Here is a 19,886-nt window from a genome sequence, read left to right as displayed (position 1 = left end):
AAATTAAATAACCATTACCATATCGCTAGCAAGCAGCTAGATATGGACGCACATTAATAATTCTACTTTTGTATAACTACTTAGATATGAAATTAATATTACACCCATACCAAATTGTAAAGATGACATTAATTAGGTATTTTAAGTCTATTGTAAAAATGTGCCTACCTTTAATTCACTGCCCCCCTTCGAAGGATATTAGGAGACAAGAGCACACTGATATCCAAAAATACCCGTTTCAAAGAATTCAGGCGCGTTTCAGCTTAGATACATACCTACTTAGGTTGCCTGGTAGAGATTGTTCCAAGCAATAAGGCCGCCTTTGCACACAATTGTTCTTTCTGTTTTCTTCTTTCTGTGTTGTGACTTGTGATCCTTTACATGTGTTTTTGTGTGCAATAAAGTGTTCTATCTATCTATACTACTTTACTATTTCACTTTACTTTCTACTTAGGTACTTTTCTTCGTAATCTGTCTTAAACTGGAGGTTTTTTTTAAATTATTTTATGAGAGCGTTTACCCGATGCGTTTACCTATGTATAAAATTAGTGTTATTTTTACATTTCTTAGGTTTTTAGTTCTAATTTGGTTTGGTAGCGCTGGAGTTGGTGCGTAATTAATTCGTACCTGGCACGAGGCAACGCCATTCGCGTCGCGCATTACGATTCCATATAAATTCTTCACGATAGCATATCCTTCTAGTCTCAATCCACATTAATATTTTAAATGCGAAAGTGTGTCTGTCTGTTTGTCCGTCCATCCGTCCGTCTGTCAACTTTTCACGGCCCAATTATTTAACCGAGTTGTCGGAGTTAACTTGCATCTCGGAGTTGAACATAGACTACTTTTAACTCAAAAAAAAAAAACCAAGGAGTTTCCTCGGAATGAGAAAAACTAGATCCATGTGAATGATGTGGCGGGCGTCACCTTAAATAAACTCATAAGTAAGAAATTACCTGAATAAACTCAAAAAAAGGCCCAAGTTCGAGTTACACCACCGCTTCAAAAAAGTATTTAACATATGATAATATGTATACTTAGGTATGATGCGCTATAAATATAATCATTATCAATTGAAAAAGCGAAACGGCGCATTTAAAACTCGTACCTATAATATATGCCAAATATCATTATCATACGTAATTAAGTAGTCGATTTTGAATGTATGTTGGCGTTATAGTATTTTTTACAGTATGAAATTTTGCATTGTAAAAAATTGTCCAATAGAGCCTGACCGTTTGAACTGAAGTACCACTACAATTTTATATCAGAGCTCTAATATGTGCACTAGGTTTTGAAACACTCAGAACTTAAATGCGAAAATTATATTAGGTATATTATTACTGTCAATGCGAGCTAGGTATGTTTATCGCATAATAATATAATATTTCCACACAGGTTTTAAAGTTAATGATTTTCCCTTTACTTATGCGGTGTGCCAGTGCCACAAGACCTCTCTTCGTGCCTTTCAAGATTGTACAAATATGCTTTGTAGCTTCACTTTTTATTCAGTTAAAGTATTATTTTTACAGCAAGTAGAGGCCATTTGCCGTAGTAATTAGGTATTCAGTTCAAATAGCTATATCTGAGTCAATTTCTAAAAAACTGATATACCTATTAACTGACTCATTTTTTAATCAATTCCTTTACAGGAGGGTATTGTCCTTTGGATTGAGCAAGTTGTTATCTTATCAGAAATACGTACTAGGTACAGTAGCCGTTGGTATCGACAATCGTACATTTAACATAAAGTAAAACCTTACAAACCTGGCCTACAATTTCTGTTGGGATTCAGTAATAAAGATTGTGTGTACCAACTAGATTAACAACAAGGTGACTTTCAACACCGATCGCAGCTTCCGCCGCGAAAGTAGGACATCATGCTAGGGATCGTGCAATCGAGGAGAGATAACATTTGTGCTGGCAGTCTTCGTAGACTTTGGTTGTTTATTGAACGTTTTCCTTATAATTATCAAACTACTCATGAGATTTTGATAATCCTCTAATAAGCGAGCAATTTTCGCTATAGGTACTATATTACGAGGTAAAGAGTTTGGTAGTTTGTTGGATGCAAGGGGTAACCGGAACTATTATCCGATTTCTAAAATTCACTGAAAGATAACTACATTATCCCTGAGTCTAATATAACAGCTATTCCACTTACAACACACAATGTACCTACTCGTAACTCAGAATATTTTTCTACTGCTATAAATGGCGATTATGTACTTACTTTCTGATTGTATAACTTAGTATCACAGGCGGTATGATAAATAAAAATTACTGTGTAATATGGTATTGATGTAGATATTAGGAGGCACTTTCCGCGTTTTGTCAGACTATCCTTATGGAAGCATTTCTTGTAGCGCGGGAAATCATTCTTCCTGACGGTTTGTTCTTCTTGCGTGCTTTTATCATGAAAGCCATTAACTATTGCGTTCATGTCCATTGAAGTTGCCTGATGCACGGCAGATTCACTCCCAGAAAAACTAGCACAAGAGTCGTCTCTTTCCTGCAACTGAGCGTGTGGTGATTCGAACCGAATGCATACTCTGAGCGGTAGCAATTCTCACTTTTCGCTTTCCTCTTCTTTTCTTCTTACTCTCTTCTTTAGCTTTGCTTTGCCGAAATTGAGGCCTGACCCAGGCGTCGCGCTTATATTCTGAAAACTGTTTCAAAATCGAAAACCGCATGTTCGACCTTCAACTTCAAGCTGTCTGGAAATTCAACAGCTGCCTCGCTCCTATGATTGAAGCTGCTTGGAATTGGAGATATACTAAGTAAGTATATTTTTAATCTGTGACTGGAATCAAGAAGGCTGAAATGAAGAATGATCAAGTGCTTCCAAATGTTTAATTTTTCGCCGAGTGATTTATGATTTACGTTTTCTTATCTTTAGAATGTCCTACAGGGGATTAAGGAAAAGTTTTAAGCACCGATTTATTTCGATCGCCTTATCAGTATTCTTGCTTGGCGTTGGAATTTAAATAAGTATAATACCCACATAGGTATCTTATTTAATGCTTTATGATACCAACAAAAGATAAATGTCTAATAAAATTATTAGTTAACTATATTAAGATTAATGTTCATATATAGCTATTGTTTCCTTTGACACTCTTTTTAATATATATATTATTATTTTGTTAGTCAAGCAATTTAAACCTCTAGACCTAGTTTTATTATACCGACCAAGAGCTGCTACAAGTTGGCTTTAAAATACTTTTTAAAGCAAATTATTAAGAGGTTTAGTTATTATTTAGTCAGTCTACTAAGTTCATTTTTTATTCGTGTGTAAGAAAGTGATTCTATGATTAATTGTTACCTACTTTACTCGTACATTAACGAATAACTAGGTAAGTATTACCTAACACTTCATTTTACGTTCACTTTTGCTTAACAATATTAAGCGATTGCAAGTGACGTAGTTTGGGATAGGTGTACCCTAGTAGGTAAATATTTAGCAAGTTCTATGAATTAAATTGTTGTTTAATTGTGTTTGATTGTGGTAAATAAAAGAAATATTGGGAAAATCTGGCTTATCAATTAGCGCGTCAAGGGGGCGTTTTAACGTTGATAGGTCTGTAGGTATATCCGATGGTATGGTAGTTGGTGCATTCCAAAATGAGTCATGGGGCCTCATTGCGCATTTGAATTTGAATTAACCGTTAAACATTCTTTCCGTAGTGTTAGTAGGTAATATCCGACAGAAAATATAAAGTAGTTATTCAAATTAGATGTTGTGTGTCACTTGGTGACAATTTGTTGGTTCAACGGTAAGGTTTTGTGCCCATTGTGCCTCATTGTGAGGTGGTCTGAGATCTCGCTGGTTGCCGTCATAACAGTGAGAGCCGCGCTTTGGTGCACAGCGCATGCGCCTACAACTGGCGCCGGAAGGCTCTTTTTCAAAATCGACGAGCCTTTAAATAAAAATTGTGATTTGTTAGATTGGTATATCAAATTGATGCCAAAGTACTTAGTGCCTAGTAAATCTCGTTTCTTATACTAGTTTTTTGAGTGAAAGGACGGAGGACCAGCCTCTAGAACGAGTACCGTCTTCGTCGTGTTTGAATGTAAGTTCGTGGAAATGTACGGATTGTACCAATTTGACGTAACTACGTAACAAATCAGTTTTCTGTTGATAATAACAATATCTGAAAATCGTGCGTCTTGTTGTGAATAAGGTAGGTACCTACCTATTAAATAACCGGTCAAGTGCGAGTCGGACTCGCACACGAAGGGTTCCATACCATCCTACGTACAGGAAATAACACTTTTTAAAAAAATTTCATGATGGTTATTTTGTAATTCTTATTATTTGTTGTTATAGCGCCAATAGAATATACATTCGGTGAAAATTTCAATTCTCTACTATGACAGTTCACGAGATACAGCCCGATGACAGACAGACGGACGGACGGACGGACGGACAGCGGAGAATTAGTAATAGGGTTCCATTGGCACCCTTCGGGTACGGAAACTTCAAAAGTTGAAAACGTATACTTACAATTGATAAATCTACCTGGTAGGTGGGATAGGTAGGAAGATATAATATTATATATACCTAACCTACCTACTAAAATGCTGTAGGAAAGGTTGCAGAAAATTACTCGGTTTAAAATATTCGAGGTCCAATGATGTTATCATGATGCGAATAAGATATAAGTATTTACCTGTTATTTTATCAAAAAATTATAATATCACAAAATTAGATAAATTCTCTTTCTAGTCACTGGACTCCAGTGCAGATTTCCTTATCTAATTACCAGTAGAGCCAGGTACCTAGTGTTTACATTTAGATTGTTAATGTGCAAGCGTCCATTGCGGCTTTCAAAACTCGAGCTGTTTCGTACTTGACCTACTTACACCTCAATGTAACTCTTAACTCGTATCGTCTTTAATCCTTATTAGACTTTACAATTGATAACAACCTAATCCTACCCACCAAAAACATTTAGGTAGGTAGATACCTACGAGTATATTTGTTTCCTATAAACACTGAATTAAAAGTAGATATTTTTTATTTCTACGCTCACTAGAGAGCTGAGCGTTGGAAATTCCCCATTAGGACTAGGTGGACAGGCGCAGGGAACAGCTGTGGCATGGCGTAAGACCGTGGCGGGAGTGTGGAAGTCCCTTTAAGTGACCACCATCCCAACGTCATCCTGCCGTTGCCCCCCGACCTCTCCAATTATTTTTTAAAGCCTTAGGGCTCACCTCCAGACGAAGACCTTCTCAGTGACGCTGTAGCGGCCAGTAGGGCCTATGCAGCACAGCATACCTACTAAATCTGAAACTACTCTATGTAAGCACTAGACTTGTATCGGTTGATAATGATGATGAAGTCGCTCATATCGCTCTTTTAATTCTTGTAGTAGTTTTTTGCCTCGTGTGTTTACAGTAGGTAAGCAGGCAGTAGGGACTAGGACATCTGTTTCGTGTAAAAATGTTACAATTTCAGCACGTTTTGTAGATAGGTAGGTAGTAGGTATATTATTCAATATACCTATGTCACGTTTATCATCAACGTTTATTTTGTAGACGTACTAATAGTTATGTGGCTACACATAAATAGCAACCAACCTATGCTGAAGGTGCCTAGTCACTCAATATTATAAATTATATACTAAGTATAGGGTGCTTAAGACGGATTTGTTTATTTGTAATCGATAAACTCTGAAACTACCAAACCGCTTATAATAATTCTTTTATCATCATATATATTAAAACTACATTAGCCAGAAATAACATAATATGCACATAGCATAACATAACATAATAACATCATCAGATGTTCACTGCGCTTGACTTCTATCGGTCTTTGTCACTGTCGGTCGGTACTCGGTGGTCCCTCATAGGGATTTCCACACCCTGGGTCTCGCCTCGCCCGCCTGAATCTAGTGGCTCCCTGCGACTCGTTTGATGTGGTCTATCTGTCTAGTAAGGGATCAATCAGCCAACGCTGTGCTTTCCGGTGCAAGATCGCCATTCCAGCACCGTAAGACCCCAACAACTATCGATTATTCAAACTATATGTTCTGCTCATTGCCACTGTTGGGCAACTCGTATGTCGGTTACTGTGGGAGCCAAACTCTCTTAAGAATCTTATCATTCTTCAATGGTTTGATTAGCTAGGTAAACTCCAACCATAGCTCTCTCCTTTACCCGATGAGTAAATCTGAGCTTTCTTATGACACCCATTTCTTATGGCGACCATGTTCTGGATCCATAAATGTAATCACTGACAAGTGACAACAGTCACTTTGGTCACGAAAACTTTGGTCCTCATGCACTGAGGAATTAAAGACAAGAAGACATCTCGAAGTTCTTCGGATACTGCTCAGCCGAATTGGATTTAGAAACCAAACTAAACAGATAAACTCGAAATTAGACCTACCAAGCTAGATGTGTGTCCCAGAGCTCTCAACAATTACTGGGTGGGTCGGAACATGAGCATTAGACACGATTTTCGTCTTATTCATGTTAATTTTAAGGCTCACCTGTTGAGAAAATCTGCTAAGGTCATTTCGAACATTGTATTATGGTCTCTCAGAGTCTCTGCGATAGCGACTATGTATGTCATGAACTCATGAGCATTGACATCAACGGCGAGTAGGTAGGTAGGTACATCCTAAGTATTTATGTAAGGGTAATTATTTTACTATCTCATTTTTATCGAATGAACTATAGGTACGTTGGCCATATTATAGAGTTCTTTGACATATGCCGTACAAGTCATTGTACACTGTAAAGTGGACGATAGTTAGATAGGTACATTAAACAAGAAATTAAAATTATTGATATTGATCGATAGCAGAAATATTATCACTGATGATAATCTTAATATCTAATAGATAACTTTAAATCAAATCAATAACTAATCATAAAACGAAAATCATTATTTATTTAGTACCAGAAAACTTAAAAGCTAAAACATAAACATTGAAAGGATATGCCCAATAAACTTATTTCTATCAGGACCGAAGTGTTCGAAACTTCGAACACTAGTACAATAGTAGGTACACTCAATAGTTACCGACTCCGATAAACAATACTTAGCCGGCCCAATAATTGATAAAATACTATGCTACAACACCTAACCATCACTGAAGTGAAATACCATAGTCTAATCTTTAAAAATCAACCGATAAGTGGTCGCTACCATTTAAAAATAATAATTAATTGTCTATATAGTAGCCTTCATGTCGATAATAATTAATCTTTAGCTATCGAATCAGTTTTATCGGAAAATCTTAATTGCATTGCGACAACATTTCACCCAATTTCTCAGAATAATTTTTATTTTATTTTTATATGCGCATATTAAGTAGGTAAGATTGATTGGAGATTTGATTTTTTTCTAGACTAGCAACAATTTTTTATATAAAAACAATAATTAGGTATAATGAGAGAGAATATGAACAATCATCAAACTAAGAATAGGAATATCTTTACGCCGTATATTGTGACTGTAACTTCTTAGCTGACAGTATAATAAAAATTTAATAATATATTTTTTCATTAGATTTTGTAATAATAAAACTTAAGTAAAGGATATAAAACTCAAGTAAAGTAAAAAAAAGCTTTTGTTTCTTTGTATTTTCCGAGGAAACCGTACTTCTCAAGTGACAGCTGTTAGGACTTTCCTATTGTTATTTTGATCGCGTATAGGTACGATTTGCTGTTTAGTTTCAAGTTTATATAGTTAGTATGAACTATGAAATATACATATTTTGTAGGTTTAAGAAGAGACATTTATACTCAAACGAATTCGTTTCGAATTCGTTTGAGTATAAATGAATAAAATTGCAATAATAAAATATACCTACTTAATCGATTGAATCTCAAGAGTTGATTATCAAAAATGATATCAAAACACTTAATATTTTATGATAGATCAGATTAGATATTTTTCATTTTTCTAAATTGAAAAAATACCTACTAAGGGGCAATTTTCTAAAATCAAAAATAAATTTTTTCGAGATCCGAAATTAAATAAGTATAATTTCAAATCATATAAGTGCCTACCTACCAAAAGTATCAACCGTATCAACGTTTGATTACTTTACCTAGGTAGGGTACGAGTGGTTTTTACCCTCTAGTTGACTGGGCTTGAACTCCTAATAAGTATAATTAGAATGAATGTATCGAATTACAATAATTCACTCTAAAAATTAAAAAAAAAAACTATCTACATTACCGGTATAATGTAGATAGTTTTTTTTTAATATCTTTCAGTATGTAAAGAGAGGTAAATCATAAATCATTAGAATTTTCCGACGACTTTGGGTTCTTCGACTGTGCTTCCAGCTTTTAGTAACAAAAGCTAACATGAATTAGAAAAGTTGATTATATGATTAACCGAAACAAAGACATTAGATTATCTCATAGAAATTCCTGTCGAAATTACCCCAATGCACCATAAAGATACCTAAGTATTATTTTACGTTTGTTTCAGATACTTTATGGGATCATAACACTCAATTTTCGGCTCTTCTGTGAAAATAAGCTCAAAACATGGACACATTCGAAGACAATAACGCACGGTTCAAAGAAGGTACTTACTTAAATTCACTCTTATTTTTCACGATACTCCTAATAATACATACTAGGTAATTTGATCCGGTCATGGGTAAGGCTTTTGCCACGAGTAAAGGTTTCAACAAGAAAATAAATAAACTTTATTGATTAAAAGTAACTACTTAAAATGGAACGCAGTTTTTATTCCTTGTCCCCGGAAAATTCGTGAAAGCTCGCCCCCCTTTCCCGATTCTCATAGTCCAGTTCTCTTAGGCGCAGTCCGACGCCGGGCCCGTGTAAATTCGTTAGCCAAGTGTAAAGGTTTGGTCTTTGACTACCCTTCCTGGACCAAAGATTGGCTAGTTAAATCTTGAAACGGAGGCGCTTCTGGTTTTGACTTTAACAGACCAACTAAAAATTTTAACCAAAATTAAAAAAGTACCTTCGTAAAACATTTAGGTGCCAATAATTACTCTTAAGTATGGTAGCATCAGCCATATCTGAAGAATAAAGCCAATAAAGCCAAGAAACCGCCATTTAATCGAGTATATTTCCAATTATGTACACGTTCACAGCAAGCATTTCTTTTTCTTTGTCGTTACACTCTTGGCAGAGCGGTCGTGGTCATCATGAAGTGACGTTTTGGGGGGTAGATGTTACACGCCTCACGAGCATTCGCCACTTCTCATTTAACTTTAATTAATTAAGTTAAACAAAGTACATGAAATTATTTCTGCTACATGCAGTGCCACAAAACCACAGTCAGTTTTACTGGGCACTGTGTTAATTTTAATATAATATAATATTTTTAAAGTGTAATAAAACTATAAAAACCAGTATAGGTATGTATACACAAGTGCAGTACGTTAGAAAAATTTGCAGTTTAACGTAATTATGTTGTATTTGTAGATATGGTGGAGTCAACCGCCGACCCGAGCGTATCCGTGATCGCAGAAGAGGTCCCGGCTCTCACCGTGGCTACAATTCTGGGTGTGACAGTTGTAATCCTCATCGCCATTATCGTGGTCTTCGTTTTAGGAGTACTCATCGATTGGCGCCAGCAGTAAGTATTTTCTACCATTTCATCTGACCACCATACTTAAAGTGACGGTGCAGTTAAATATGCAAGTAGCACGGCATTTTTGTTACTCGTAAGTGTAGTTACCTTCCTCATCCCAGTGCGATTCAACGAGGTACATTATTGTGTACCGTAACTCTAAAGCGCTTTGCGGTACTAACTTAACGGGGTAAACCTGACAAGACCTGATTCAATTCTTAATACTGGGAATATCGTGGGAATCGAAACTGGGAAATCCAATAATAAAAAAGTAAGTTTTTCTTTAATGACACGAAGATTTAGTAATTTCTGCAGTTCTTGAGATTGCACGATTGATTGTAAACCTTTGCAAAAATAAATGCCCTGGGAAGTCGAATTTAACTAGGTAGTCTTCGCTTGGACACTGCATCTATGTCCGCAGATTGTAGGATTTGCTTGTACCAAGCGTTAAGCGACCTTTAATGCAAATAGGTAACATGACGGAATTAAGCACTTCGGTTTCCTTGTAAAGGAGAGTAGCTGGGTAAATAAAAAGCTTTTTAAGAGAATTTTTTAGATTGATCGCTGCTCTCATTCGGCTTTTACTTAAAAAGTAGATTTTGTTGCACTTCCCCAGGATAGATCCCACTTACGGCGTTTCATCTGCTCGTCGTTAATGGGCGATAATTTGAAGCGCAGTTAAAGACCGTGTTATTACACTGTGTAGGTACTTACATGACACTTTGCTTTCAGGCGGCTGATGGACAAGAAGATAGGTGAAGTGAAAAAGTTGAAAAACCATAGAAAAAAGAACACTAATGCCGATCTCGATGTGGTTAGCATAGCGAACAATATGGAGGAACCAAGCGTCAGTGCAGCTCCGGCCGAATCTCTAAGACATTTGCCATAAAAAGTTTTATATTGACTTCATTGAATTATTAACATTTTTGCTATGTCAATGATGCACTGTGCGTAGGTAGGTACCTATAGATCTTTTGTCTTGTAAGTCATAACAAGGCATCGACCGAAGTGAATTGTTTTACAACGACAATTTAAACATTTTGTTTCACCAGCTGAAACGTTATACAAAAGTACCTATCTATAAACCTCATTTTATTTTACAACATTAATACGAGTGTTATCTATTCTTAAACATACCTATCTACGGGTACCCTAATAGGTGCCTATACCTAATAATTTTATTATGTAAAGAATATGAGTTACCCAGACAGTGCGATGTGTTACGTGTGTGCGTTTGTTGTAAATCTGCTCCATTTCCAGAAATTCTGGTCGAGTGAAGCCGAACACATTGACAACGAACAGACGTACAGACAGACAAACATTAATTTGTATATTTAGGCCTTTATAATATGAACTCTCACGTATCTCACACATGAATCTAGCTTCTCTACAACCACACGAACCTAAGGACCCCACCAAGGCCGCCTCTCACATCATCGATGTCCCACATCTTCATATGAATATAAACCAGTCGTCCCTGGAGTAGTAATAATAATCGGGTTTTTGTGTAGGTACCTACCTACACTATGGTGTCGTCTGACTGAATTAACTTTAAAGTTTTCAAAAACCGTCTTCCAAATAAAGTAAAAAATAACTAATTTTATACCTTTTTCTTTTTCTTTTTCTACACTTAAGTTGAAGTCAGTCGAGTCTCAGAATGCATAATAGTACAGCACCTACTCATGTGGAAGGTACAGTGTGGTACGAGTAGGTAAAATAATAAACTAGAAATCAAAGCGTGACTCTCGCCCGACTTCAACATAATTGTTATGTAGAATTAAAAATTATTTTTTTGCATTCTAATGACTTTTGGAAATCAGTTTCTGAAAAGAATTTTTATTATTTTTAAATTGACACGACAGAGTAGGTAGTTCCACAAACGCTAGTATTAGATATTATATATCTAATATATAGAAATAATATATTATGTAATAACATAACAGTAATATAATAAAGGTGTAAGTATATACTTACTCTTGCAAGTACCAAAAAGTTGTTTGGACTACAGAAAATATTTATTGAGTAGTAAGAATGTGGGACCTTATAAATTATTGTTGAAAGTTACAATTTATTGTTTTTATTAAGTATACAATTAGTCAATTTGTAATTAATCTACATTTAAGAATGCGTAATAAAAAAATGATAATAATATTGTGTCGATTGCTTTTAAAGATCTCCTCCTCAAAGTTTAACAAGTGTAAATTAAAAATTTATAACACCCCCGACAAGTGAAGGTTACAGTAACTAGAAAAGAGCTGGTAACTTTCAAACGGCTGAACCGATTTTCTTGGGTTATAGCTAAGAACACTCTCGATCAAGCCACCTTTCAAACAAAAAAAAAAACTAAATTAAAATCGGTTCATTAGATTAGGCGCTACGGTGCCACAGACAGATACACAGATACCCAGATACACACGTCAAACTTATAACACCCCTCTTTTTGGGTCGGGGGTTAAAAATACAAAAATTGGGTTAGAAAAGGGAAAACTACTAAGGGAAAGGGAAACTGAGTAGGTATTTTCGTACCATTATAATTTATAAGTATAAGCATTACAGACCTGGAAGTCATTAAAACTACGGAACCCTAAAAACGGAATTCAAGTCTGTCTGTATGCACACGATGGGTTCCTTATCTTTGTACAAGAAATAAAACCAAAAAAAAAAATGAATGGTGGCCATTTAAACTATTTCTTATTTATTGTTATAGCGGCAATAGATTTACATATTCTGTGAAATTTTCAACTCTCTACCTATTACGTTTCACGAGATACAGCCCGCTGACTGACAAACTGACGGACGGACAGCATAGGCTTAGTAAATAGGATGCCGTTGACAGTTGGCACCCTCTGGGTAGGAACCCAAAAAAGGTAACGATCACGGTTAGGTATTGCTGGTGAAGGCTTCACGGGATAAAGGACAACTTTCTGATGTAGGTACCTAAGTGAATCTGCTTGCGTTGAGTAGTTGCGTTATGTACCTATGTATATCATCATTATCAATCTATCACCGGTTCTAAAATAATAATACGGCTATAGGAATAGGAGCTTTCAACTGGTGAAAGAATTTTCAAAATCGGTTTAGTAGTTCCAGAAATTACTTTCTACAAACAAACTTACAAACATTACCTCTTTTAATATTAGTAAGTATAGATTTAGATTGGCAAACAATACAATTTTTGAGAAGAGACGAATAAAGTTACGGTCAAACCTGCGCGTCAAGAACGTGGGATGCAGGAACGTTCACGCTGCAAATCTACGCGTGCAGGGTAGGTACGTCTTGATCGCGTAGGCATGGCTCTGAAATATCGTGGGAGGCGACCGCCGCGCGACTGACGTTCCCACTTCGTAGTCGCTTTGGATGATACTTAACTGTTTTTATTTTTTGGTAAGCTTATAATGTTACAGCTTCTAAACCGGGAAAAACGAAATCAGAATGATGATTTGTGCGGTATTTTACAATTAAGTTGCCTAAACGCTGTGTCAAATGCTGTCAATTTTTTTAATAATGGCTGCTAATTAGTCAAAATACCTACTTGAATCTGGTAGCTAGATCGAAGCGCGAGTAAAAGCTACATTTAATGGCACTCAAATGTTGGAACCACCTTTTGACTTTGAGCGGTATTGTTAGCTAACCGACGAAATAGTCAATTATTTTTTGTGTGGCTGAAGAATTGCCAAAGAACCGAAACTCATCTACACAAAAATAATTGACAAAGATTTGTTTGCTTCTTATTTTGTTATCGTTGCATTGTTTACATTTTGTTGCAACATCTTATTAATTGGATATTTATTTACCTACCTATTCACTTTTGTTTCTTTAGTTAATTTTATGTTTAACTTTACCTACTTATAAATATCATTGTAACTGGAAGTATGTATCAATGTACTTAACTGAATACAGTAGGCTCCTATCTATTTATATTTTTATGAATTATACTGAAGTTCAGGGCACGTTCAGGCCCACAGGTCTGCTGACTTTTCGATGGGTATCGTTTATAACTGAACGTTACCTATCAATAGTTTCAATAGGTTAAGGCACTCTTAAGTATTAACATTACAATAATTTTATCTTCATTTTAAAGATTACATACATTTTTATCATGTAAACTATTGATATTAGAAAAAGTCATAAAAAACATCATACCTTGACCCTTATCTACTCGTAATACGATAGGAACCTATGTAATAAAAATTCAAGGCTGTAGTAGTTGCATTTTAATATTTAAAATAAAAATAGAATTACAATCTTTAGAGGTGGCCCCCATTTCAATTTTGTGAAGATCTGATGAATATCTTCGAAGGTGGAGAAACAAGAGTAAATTACTCACGATCAGTGTAATAGGTAGGTATAGTTGAGTAAACAGTAGGATTTTAACCAGGCATAGCATATTTACCAATAAACATGACCACTAAAAATTGCTAATTAAATTTTTAAAAAACCGACTTCAATAACTACAAACATAATATATATAATTGAAGTCGGTTTTTTATGAATTTTAATAATGATTGCTTCGTACAAAGATTCTACAGACTTATAAAAAATAAACCCTGATGCTTGCCTAGCTGAACCATGTCGTTTCGGCTATGATTTCGTTGCATACATTTTCATATAGCGTGAAAATGAGTAAAGAGTAGGCCGAACTGGAACCAGTCAGTAGCGCATTCCTCAAACCTAAAGTTGTCTAGGTAATCATAATAATAGTTCTAGTAAAGGGGTCTCCTTTTATTTAAAAAATAATGCAACGGTAATCTATTGTGCCGATGACGATCAATAAATTAATCATCGACCAGTGATAAGATTAATAATTATGAATTGATTTTGTGAACATATTTTAATCAGTACTGTTTTAAACTTCAAGGAATCGGTACCCAAGTGATATCGCGGTGTTTTTTTAATAAGAAATGTATTTCAACATGGATCCAGTGGTAATTTCGTTTCAATAGTTAAAGCATATTCATTTGAAATCTAAATCTTTCGCGATGGGCAATTCTAAATCAAAGAAAATTCAGAAAGAACCTGACAAGTTTTTTGAACGAGAAAAATGGAAAGAGCAGAAAAGAGAGGAAAAGAAAAAAAAGAATGCTAATCTCCAAAAAAGGGCTCCAGTGAAGGATCCACCCTTATCTCCATCGGCGATGTTATCACAGCCTGCCCTTGCACCGGTGCCAAACCCTGCGCCTACCCAAGTGCGCTCCTACGACGAAGCCGCCTTGGATACCATGCGAACTCAACTTGCTACTGACAGTGATGCATTCTTACTGAACAACATCCTTATGTCCGTGCAATTCTTTGAAAACTATGAAAGGTACGTTATCTAATTACCTAACTAAATTTTAAAAACAATTTTAGAAACTGACGCACATAGATTAGGGTTTCTGACAACAAATAATTTATATTGTATGTTTATAGATAAATCAATAAAGCAATGAATGTAAATAGGTATGAGTATATGTATATTTATTAGAGGAAAAATAATAGATATTTTAATTGACATTCTAGTCTCTAGAATCTAGTGCATTTTTATTGATACTACTAGAGGTTCAGTTCAGAGTTATTCTAGAATAATTAAGTACAGTATCGGAATGTGCTAAGTACTAACTTAAAATAATTAAACGTACAGCAAAACAAAAACCAGATTTTAGAAATCTTTGGATTTTGGAGGAATTTATTTGCCATATTATGAATTGTATCCATCCAAGATTGTTAAATAATTTTTTCCATATATTTTACGTGCAACTAGATTTTTATACATTCATCTCTGTGTGAAGTATTTACCAGTTTATATTAATTTTCCACTAGCTAGTAGTCTTTATAATTCATTTACAAAAAAGAAAAACACATGTAATCCTTTGTCGGAAAAGGTCAAGATACGCAATATTACTAAGTCCAGGGCTTTGAAAAGAAAACATTTGACAATTAAATTAAGAGATAATTAGAATAATTAGCGGATATGATATTGAAATAAAGGCATTAAGTATTGATAAAATTTCAAGAACACTGATATTGTTATCTAGCTTCGTTAGCGGTGATTTCTTTATGATAATAAACCAAGAAAATTTATTTTGCACGTACGTATAATTCTAGATTTGATGACATCACAATAAATTGCAAATAATGTTGCATTATATATGGTCAATTAGTTTGAACATAATGTACCATTTGTAATATGAACACTATTTCAAAGATTGGGTACCTATAGGTGATGGATTTGATGTTTTTATTCACTCAATTTTTAAAAGATTCTGAATTGATTTAAATGTTTTAATTAGTTTCTCTAATGTACTGTATATTATGTGATTTTTTAAACGTATTTTTGAATTATTATTAAAGTTTACCAAAAAGTTGATTTCCTGATTTGTCATTTACTTAGCGCACTTAGGCTTGATATAAACTTCAAATAAATTGTTAGGTACGAAAATAAAAACCGGTCAAGTACGAGTCAGACTCGCACACGAACAGTTCCGTACCATCGTACGAATATACGTAGGGTCTAACACTTTTATGCACTTAGAACACTGCAAGTTAATGTGAATCAATTTTTAATTAATTCACATAAAAAAATTAATTTACTGTAAATTAATTTTTTCGGGAACACATTTTTACTTCTTTTTTGTGATTTAACCGCAAATTCACGGTTTTTGGATTTTTTCTTTACTTGGGCTATAAGACCTACCTAGTTACCTGCCACACATGAATCTGTGTCAACGGGAAGTAGGTACCCTATAGGTTTTCTCGACAGACACGACAGACGGACAGACGGAAAGTGATCCTATAAGGCTTAAATTGATATTTGGTTTTGGTACCGAATAAACATGTCATTGGTGTAGAAAATAAAATTGTATATTTTAAAAGATTTCATAGCAACTTACTGGTTCTATAATAAAGATTATTTTCTAGGGAGGTGCAACAAATTAATAACAATCCCATCAGCGAACGTCAGCACCAAATGGACGAAGCAATGGTACAACATCATAAGCATGTCTTCTTTGCGGATAAAATTCAAGAATGTGTGCAAGATCATATAACTTACCAAAGACGTTCTGATCAGTCGGAACCAATCGTAGCTCCTCGACTATTTATAATATACGATAACGTAGAAGCAAGTGAGCCTGGTGATACTTCTGATTATTGCGCAGTACTTGATGCACCATTTTACAAACTTCGAATAGAAGATAGCAAGCAATCAGGTAACTATTTTTATTACCGAATAAATTCTATTTAATGAATATTTCTTAAATTCTAAATGCTTGACTGGTTAATAGATTAAGTTATTAACAGATAGTGTTTCTATTTTTAGGATATATTAAACTAAAGAAGCTAGAAATTTTAGAAAGCACGCTTCCTAAAGAAAATCCAACTAAGATTATACCAACATTTAGCTGTGACGATAGCGTATACACTGATTCTGAAAAAGAATCACATGCCTCGGATGATCCACCATACTCAGACAAGGAAGAAGTGATACAAAAAATAAAAATAAAACTACCTAATCTACACAAAAAGAATTCCCGGTATATAGATCTCGAAAAATTTGATAATGCTTCATTAGACGACATAAATAAGAAAAGTAACGATGATAATATATTTCCAAATAATGAAATTTTAGCCAGCATTAAATGTCAAGGAACAGAAGTTTTATTTAATTTAGATAGTAAAGAAAATGTGGGTCATGATATAAAACCCAGAAAATCGATTTTAAAGAATACGAGGCGCACTAGTGAAACAATGAATAAGTCTCAGTTGGACAGTACTCACACAATCTTGCAAACAAGTAACATATCCTTAGATAACATTGCAGCTGAAGATACAGAGACCTCGGGATACCGATCAAATGCAAGCAGTCGTCAAACGGAGTCAAGTGAAACAGAGTCTGATTATGGTTATGCAACTATAACAAATTTGACGACACCGAAGAAAGTAGAACTTAGTTTACAGACAAACTATGCGACTACTTCTGGAGTCCTACCAGATGAAAGTTGGTTAACAGTTAACGTTAGATCAGTTGACTGGAGTGATGAAGAGAACGACGATGCGGGTTCAAAAGTATCGCTGAATAGAGACCTATACGAAACTCATCATTATCTGAGTTCTATAACTTTTATGAATGATTTTGTAGATAACTTTATACTACATTTAGGTACTGGTTTAGGATTTTCTCAAGATACCGTGAAAAATTCACTAACACAGGGGGCTAGTATTTATTGTAACGCAACAAGGAGTGGCTCGACTGTTAGTTATGAAGTTTTTCCTGCTCTAATAGCCGCTTGGCCAAATGCTGCCAATCAATGGATTATACGAGAGAGAAAAATAGTAAAAAACCCGAGGACCAACTTCTGTTATCAATGGCCCACACAATATATGGTGAGCAAAGCGATTGGTTTTGGTTGTTTACTAGTACCGATAGGATTTAGGCCAAAAAGAGGGGTCAACCCGGATCAAAAGTTACAATGGAAGGTTATGTTTCCAGCAGCAGAACGCTATTTAGAAAGTTGCTTGGCTCACTCTCATATGCGATGTTACTTATTTGCTTTAGCTTTACACAAAACTTTTATGGAAAATGAAACTTCAAAAATTGGAATTGATGCTAGTCACATAAAAAATCATTTGTTCTGGCAATGTGAAAATAATTATGCCAGTTGGCCAGAAGATCGCCTTGGGGAGTCTCTACGCTCTTTTTTGAAAAGTTTCTACAAACCTTTCGGAATGTCACGGTTTCCAAATTATTTTATCGAAAATTGCAATGAATTCAAATACATCCCTAAGCCCCTGCTATTACAGCAACAGAGAAAATTGGCTGACATTCTGGAGACACCTGTTATGCATTTATTACATGCTCTTAACAAACTGAAGTATACAAAGAAAGATTTCTATCCAAAATTTAATTGCCAAAGACTCTATGACATTTTAACTTGCAAGAATCCGTGGCGAATACTAAATCCACAAATACCTGTTGTTATGTCCAATTATAATGAAAGTTCTGATAGTGATGATGATGATGATAAAGATAAAGCTTATGATAAAGAATATCAGTGGAAAAAGGAAAAATTGAAACAAATTAAAGACAGAAGACGGGCTAATACAGCTACCAAGAAACAAAAAAAAACTGAAAAAAGAGAAAGAGAAATTAATAAAAGTGTAAGTACCTATTACTATTAATAAAAAAACGGTCAACTGCGAGTCGAACTCGCACAAGAAGGGTTCCGTACCGTCATACAAGGTATACTGTGGATGTGACGGGTCTGCCCCCAAAATTCAAATTTAATTTGGTTTTTCGCAATTTGTAAACTAATACGACAACGTAGGCTTATGGCATTTTAATTGCGACAATGGCAGTATCATCCTCACAGGTTTATATAAAAATCTTTACTTAAAAGGGTCCAGTTTAAGAAATTAGCTCTAGTATCGACTAATTTGTGAGTTATAGTTAGTTATAAACCTGTGAGGATGATACTACCATTGGCGCAATTAAAATGCCATAACCCTACGTTGTCGTATTAGTTTACAAATTGCGAAAAACCAAATTAAATTTGAATTTCGCGGGCAGACCCGTCTCATGCCCCTTAAGCGGTTACCATCCGCGTCGCCCATAAACATTTGCAAGTACTATAGGAACTGCATAGCGTTGCCAGCCTTTCAGGAATTTGTTGGTCTGACCCTTGAATAACCCTAATAAATAATTAACCGTGATGAAGTTTACTTTTGCATTTTACAGATTATATTACCTGCAAAAATGGAAGTAGAGCGTCGGCGTTTGGTGCTAGAGTTCTTCATACCGCATTTCATAGCGATGGCACGTTCAAGTGAAAAGTTTGATGCTCTCAATCAAGCAGTCATTTATCTGGAGCAAGCCAGAAGATTGTGCTACCTTTTGCGAGAAGAGCCCGCTGGAGACGGAACAGCAAAAGAGTATTTAGATGTCATTCGTGATAAATTAAGCGATTGTCAACGTAAACTCGTGAATTTGGGAGGCTATAGACTACCCCCGAGAGAAAAAGCTCACACCGAACGTAACTTACCGCCCAACTTGAATCGGAAACACCGGCCAAAGTGTGAACATATCATAAATCAAGACTCTCCTTCTGAAGGTGGTAGGTTTCATTTCGCCGATATACATCTTGAAAATAATTTTAATCAAGAAATGAAGAAATACCTGGATATTAATGGTCCAGAGGAGTCGAAGTTATAAATAATTCATTTTCCTATTTTGCAGACAGAATATGTTCAGTATTTTCTTTCGACATACTACCTACTGGGTTTAACGTTGATACTCATATTTTAAATAAGTTATCTATGCTTGTTATTGCCTTAT

At 35.1% G+C, this 19,886-nt stretch overlaps 2 protein-coding genes across 4 annotated transcripts; both read left to right on the top strand.

The window, feature by feature from the left end:
- The first annotated feature begins 3,685 nt into the window (after positions 1–3,685).
- On the top strand, positions 3,686–11,145 carry LOC123880885. 3 transcript variants are annotated; one of them, XM_045929261.1, is made up of 4 exons: positions 3,686–3,776; positions 8,459–8,560; positions 9,430–9,583; positions 10,310–11,145. In XM_045929261.1, the coding sequence occupies exons 2-4, from the start codon at positions 8,518–8,520 to the stop codon at positions 10,464–10,466; spliced, it is 354 nt and encodes a 117-aa protein (XP_045785217.1). In that variant the 5' UTR covers positions 3,686–3,776; positions 8,459–8,517; the 3' UTR covers positions 10,467–11,145. The 3 variants fall into 3 exon arrangements, with proteins under 3 accessions (XP_045785217.1, XP_045785215.1, XP_045785218.1); XM_045929259.1 differs by lacking the exon at positions 3,686–3,776 and adding an exon at positions 3,798–4,073; XM_045929262.1 differs by lacking the exon at positions 3,686–3,776 and adding an exon at positions 3,802–4,073 and having other exon boundaries at positions 8,459–8,557.
- Positions 11,146–14,124: 2,979 nt separating this feature from the next.
- LOC123880848 lies at positions 14,125–19,852 on the top strand. Its single transcript, XM_045929195.1, has 4 exons — positions 14,125–14,882; positions 16,475–16,764; positions 16,875–18,712; positions 19,290–19,852. The coding sequence occupies exons 1-4, from the start codon at positions 14,557–14,559 to the stop codon at positions 19,761–19,763; spliced, it is 2,928 nt and encodes a 975-aa protein (XP_045785151.1). The 5' UTR covers positions 14,125–14,556; the 3' UTR covers positions 19,764–19,852.
- Positions 19,853–19,886: the final 34 nt, after the last annotated feature.

Source organism: Maniola jurtina, chromosome 3 (genome assembly GCF_905333055.1).
Source record: "Maniola jurtina chromosome 3, ilManJurt1.1, whole genome shotgun sequence".
NCBI classification, from domain to species: domain Eukaryota; kingdom Metazoa; phylum Arthropoda; class Insecta; order Lepidoptera; family Nymphalidae; genus Maniola; species Maniola jurtina.
Note: the sequence above shows the minus strand (reverse complement) of the source record. Positions and strands in the feature narration are given on the sequence as shown.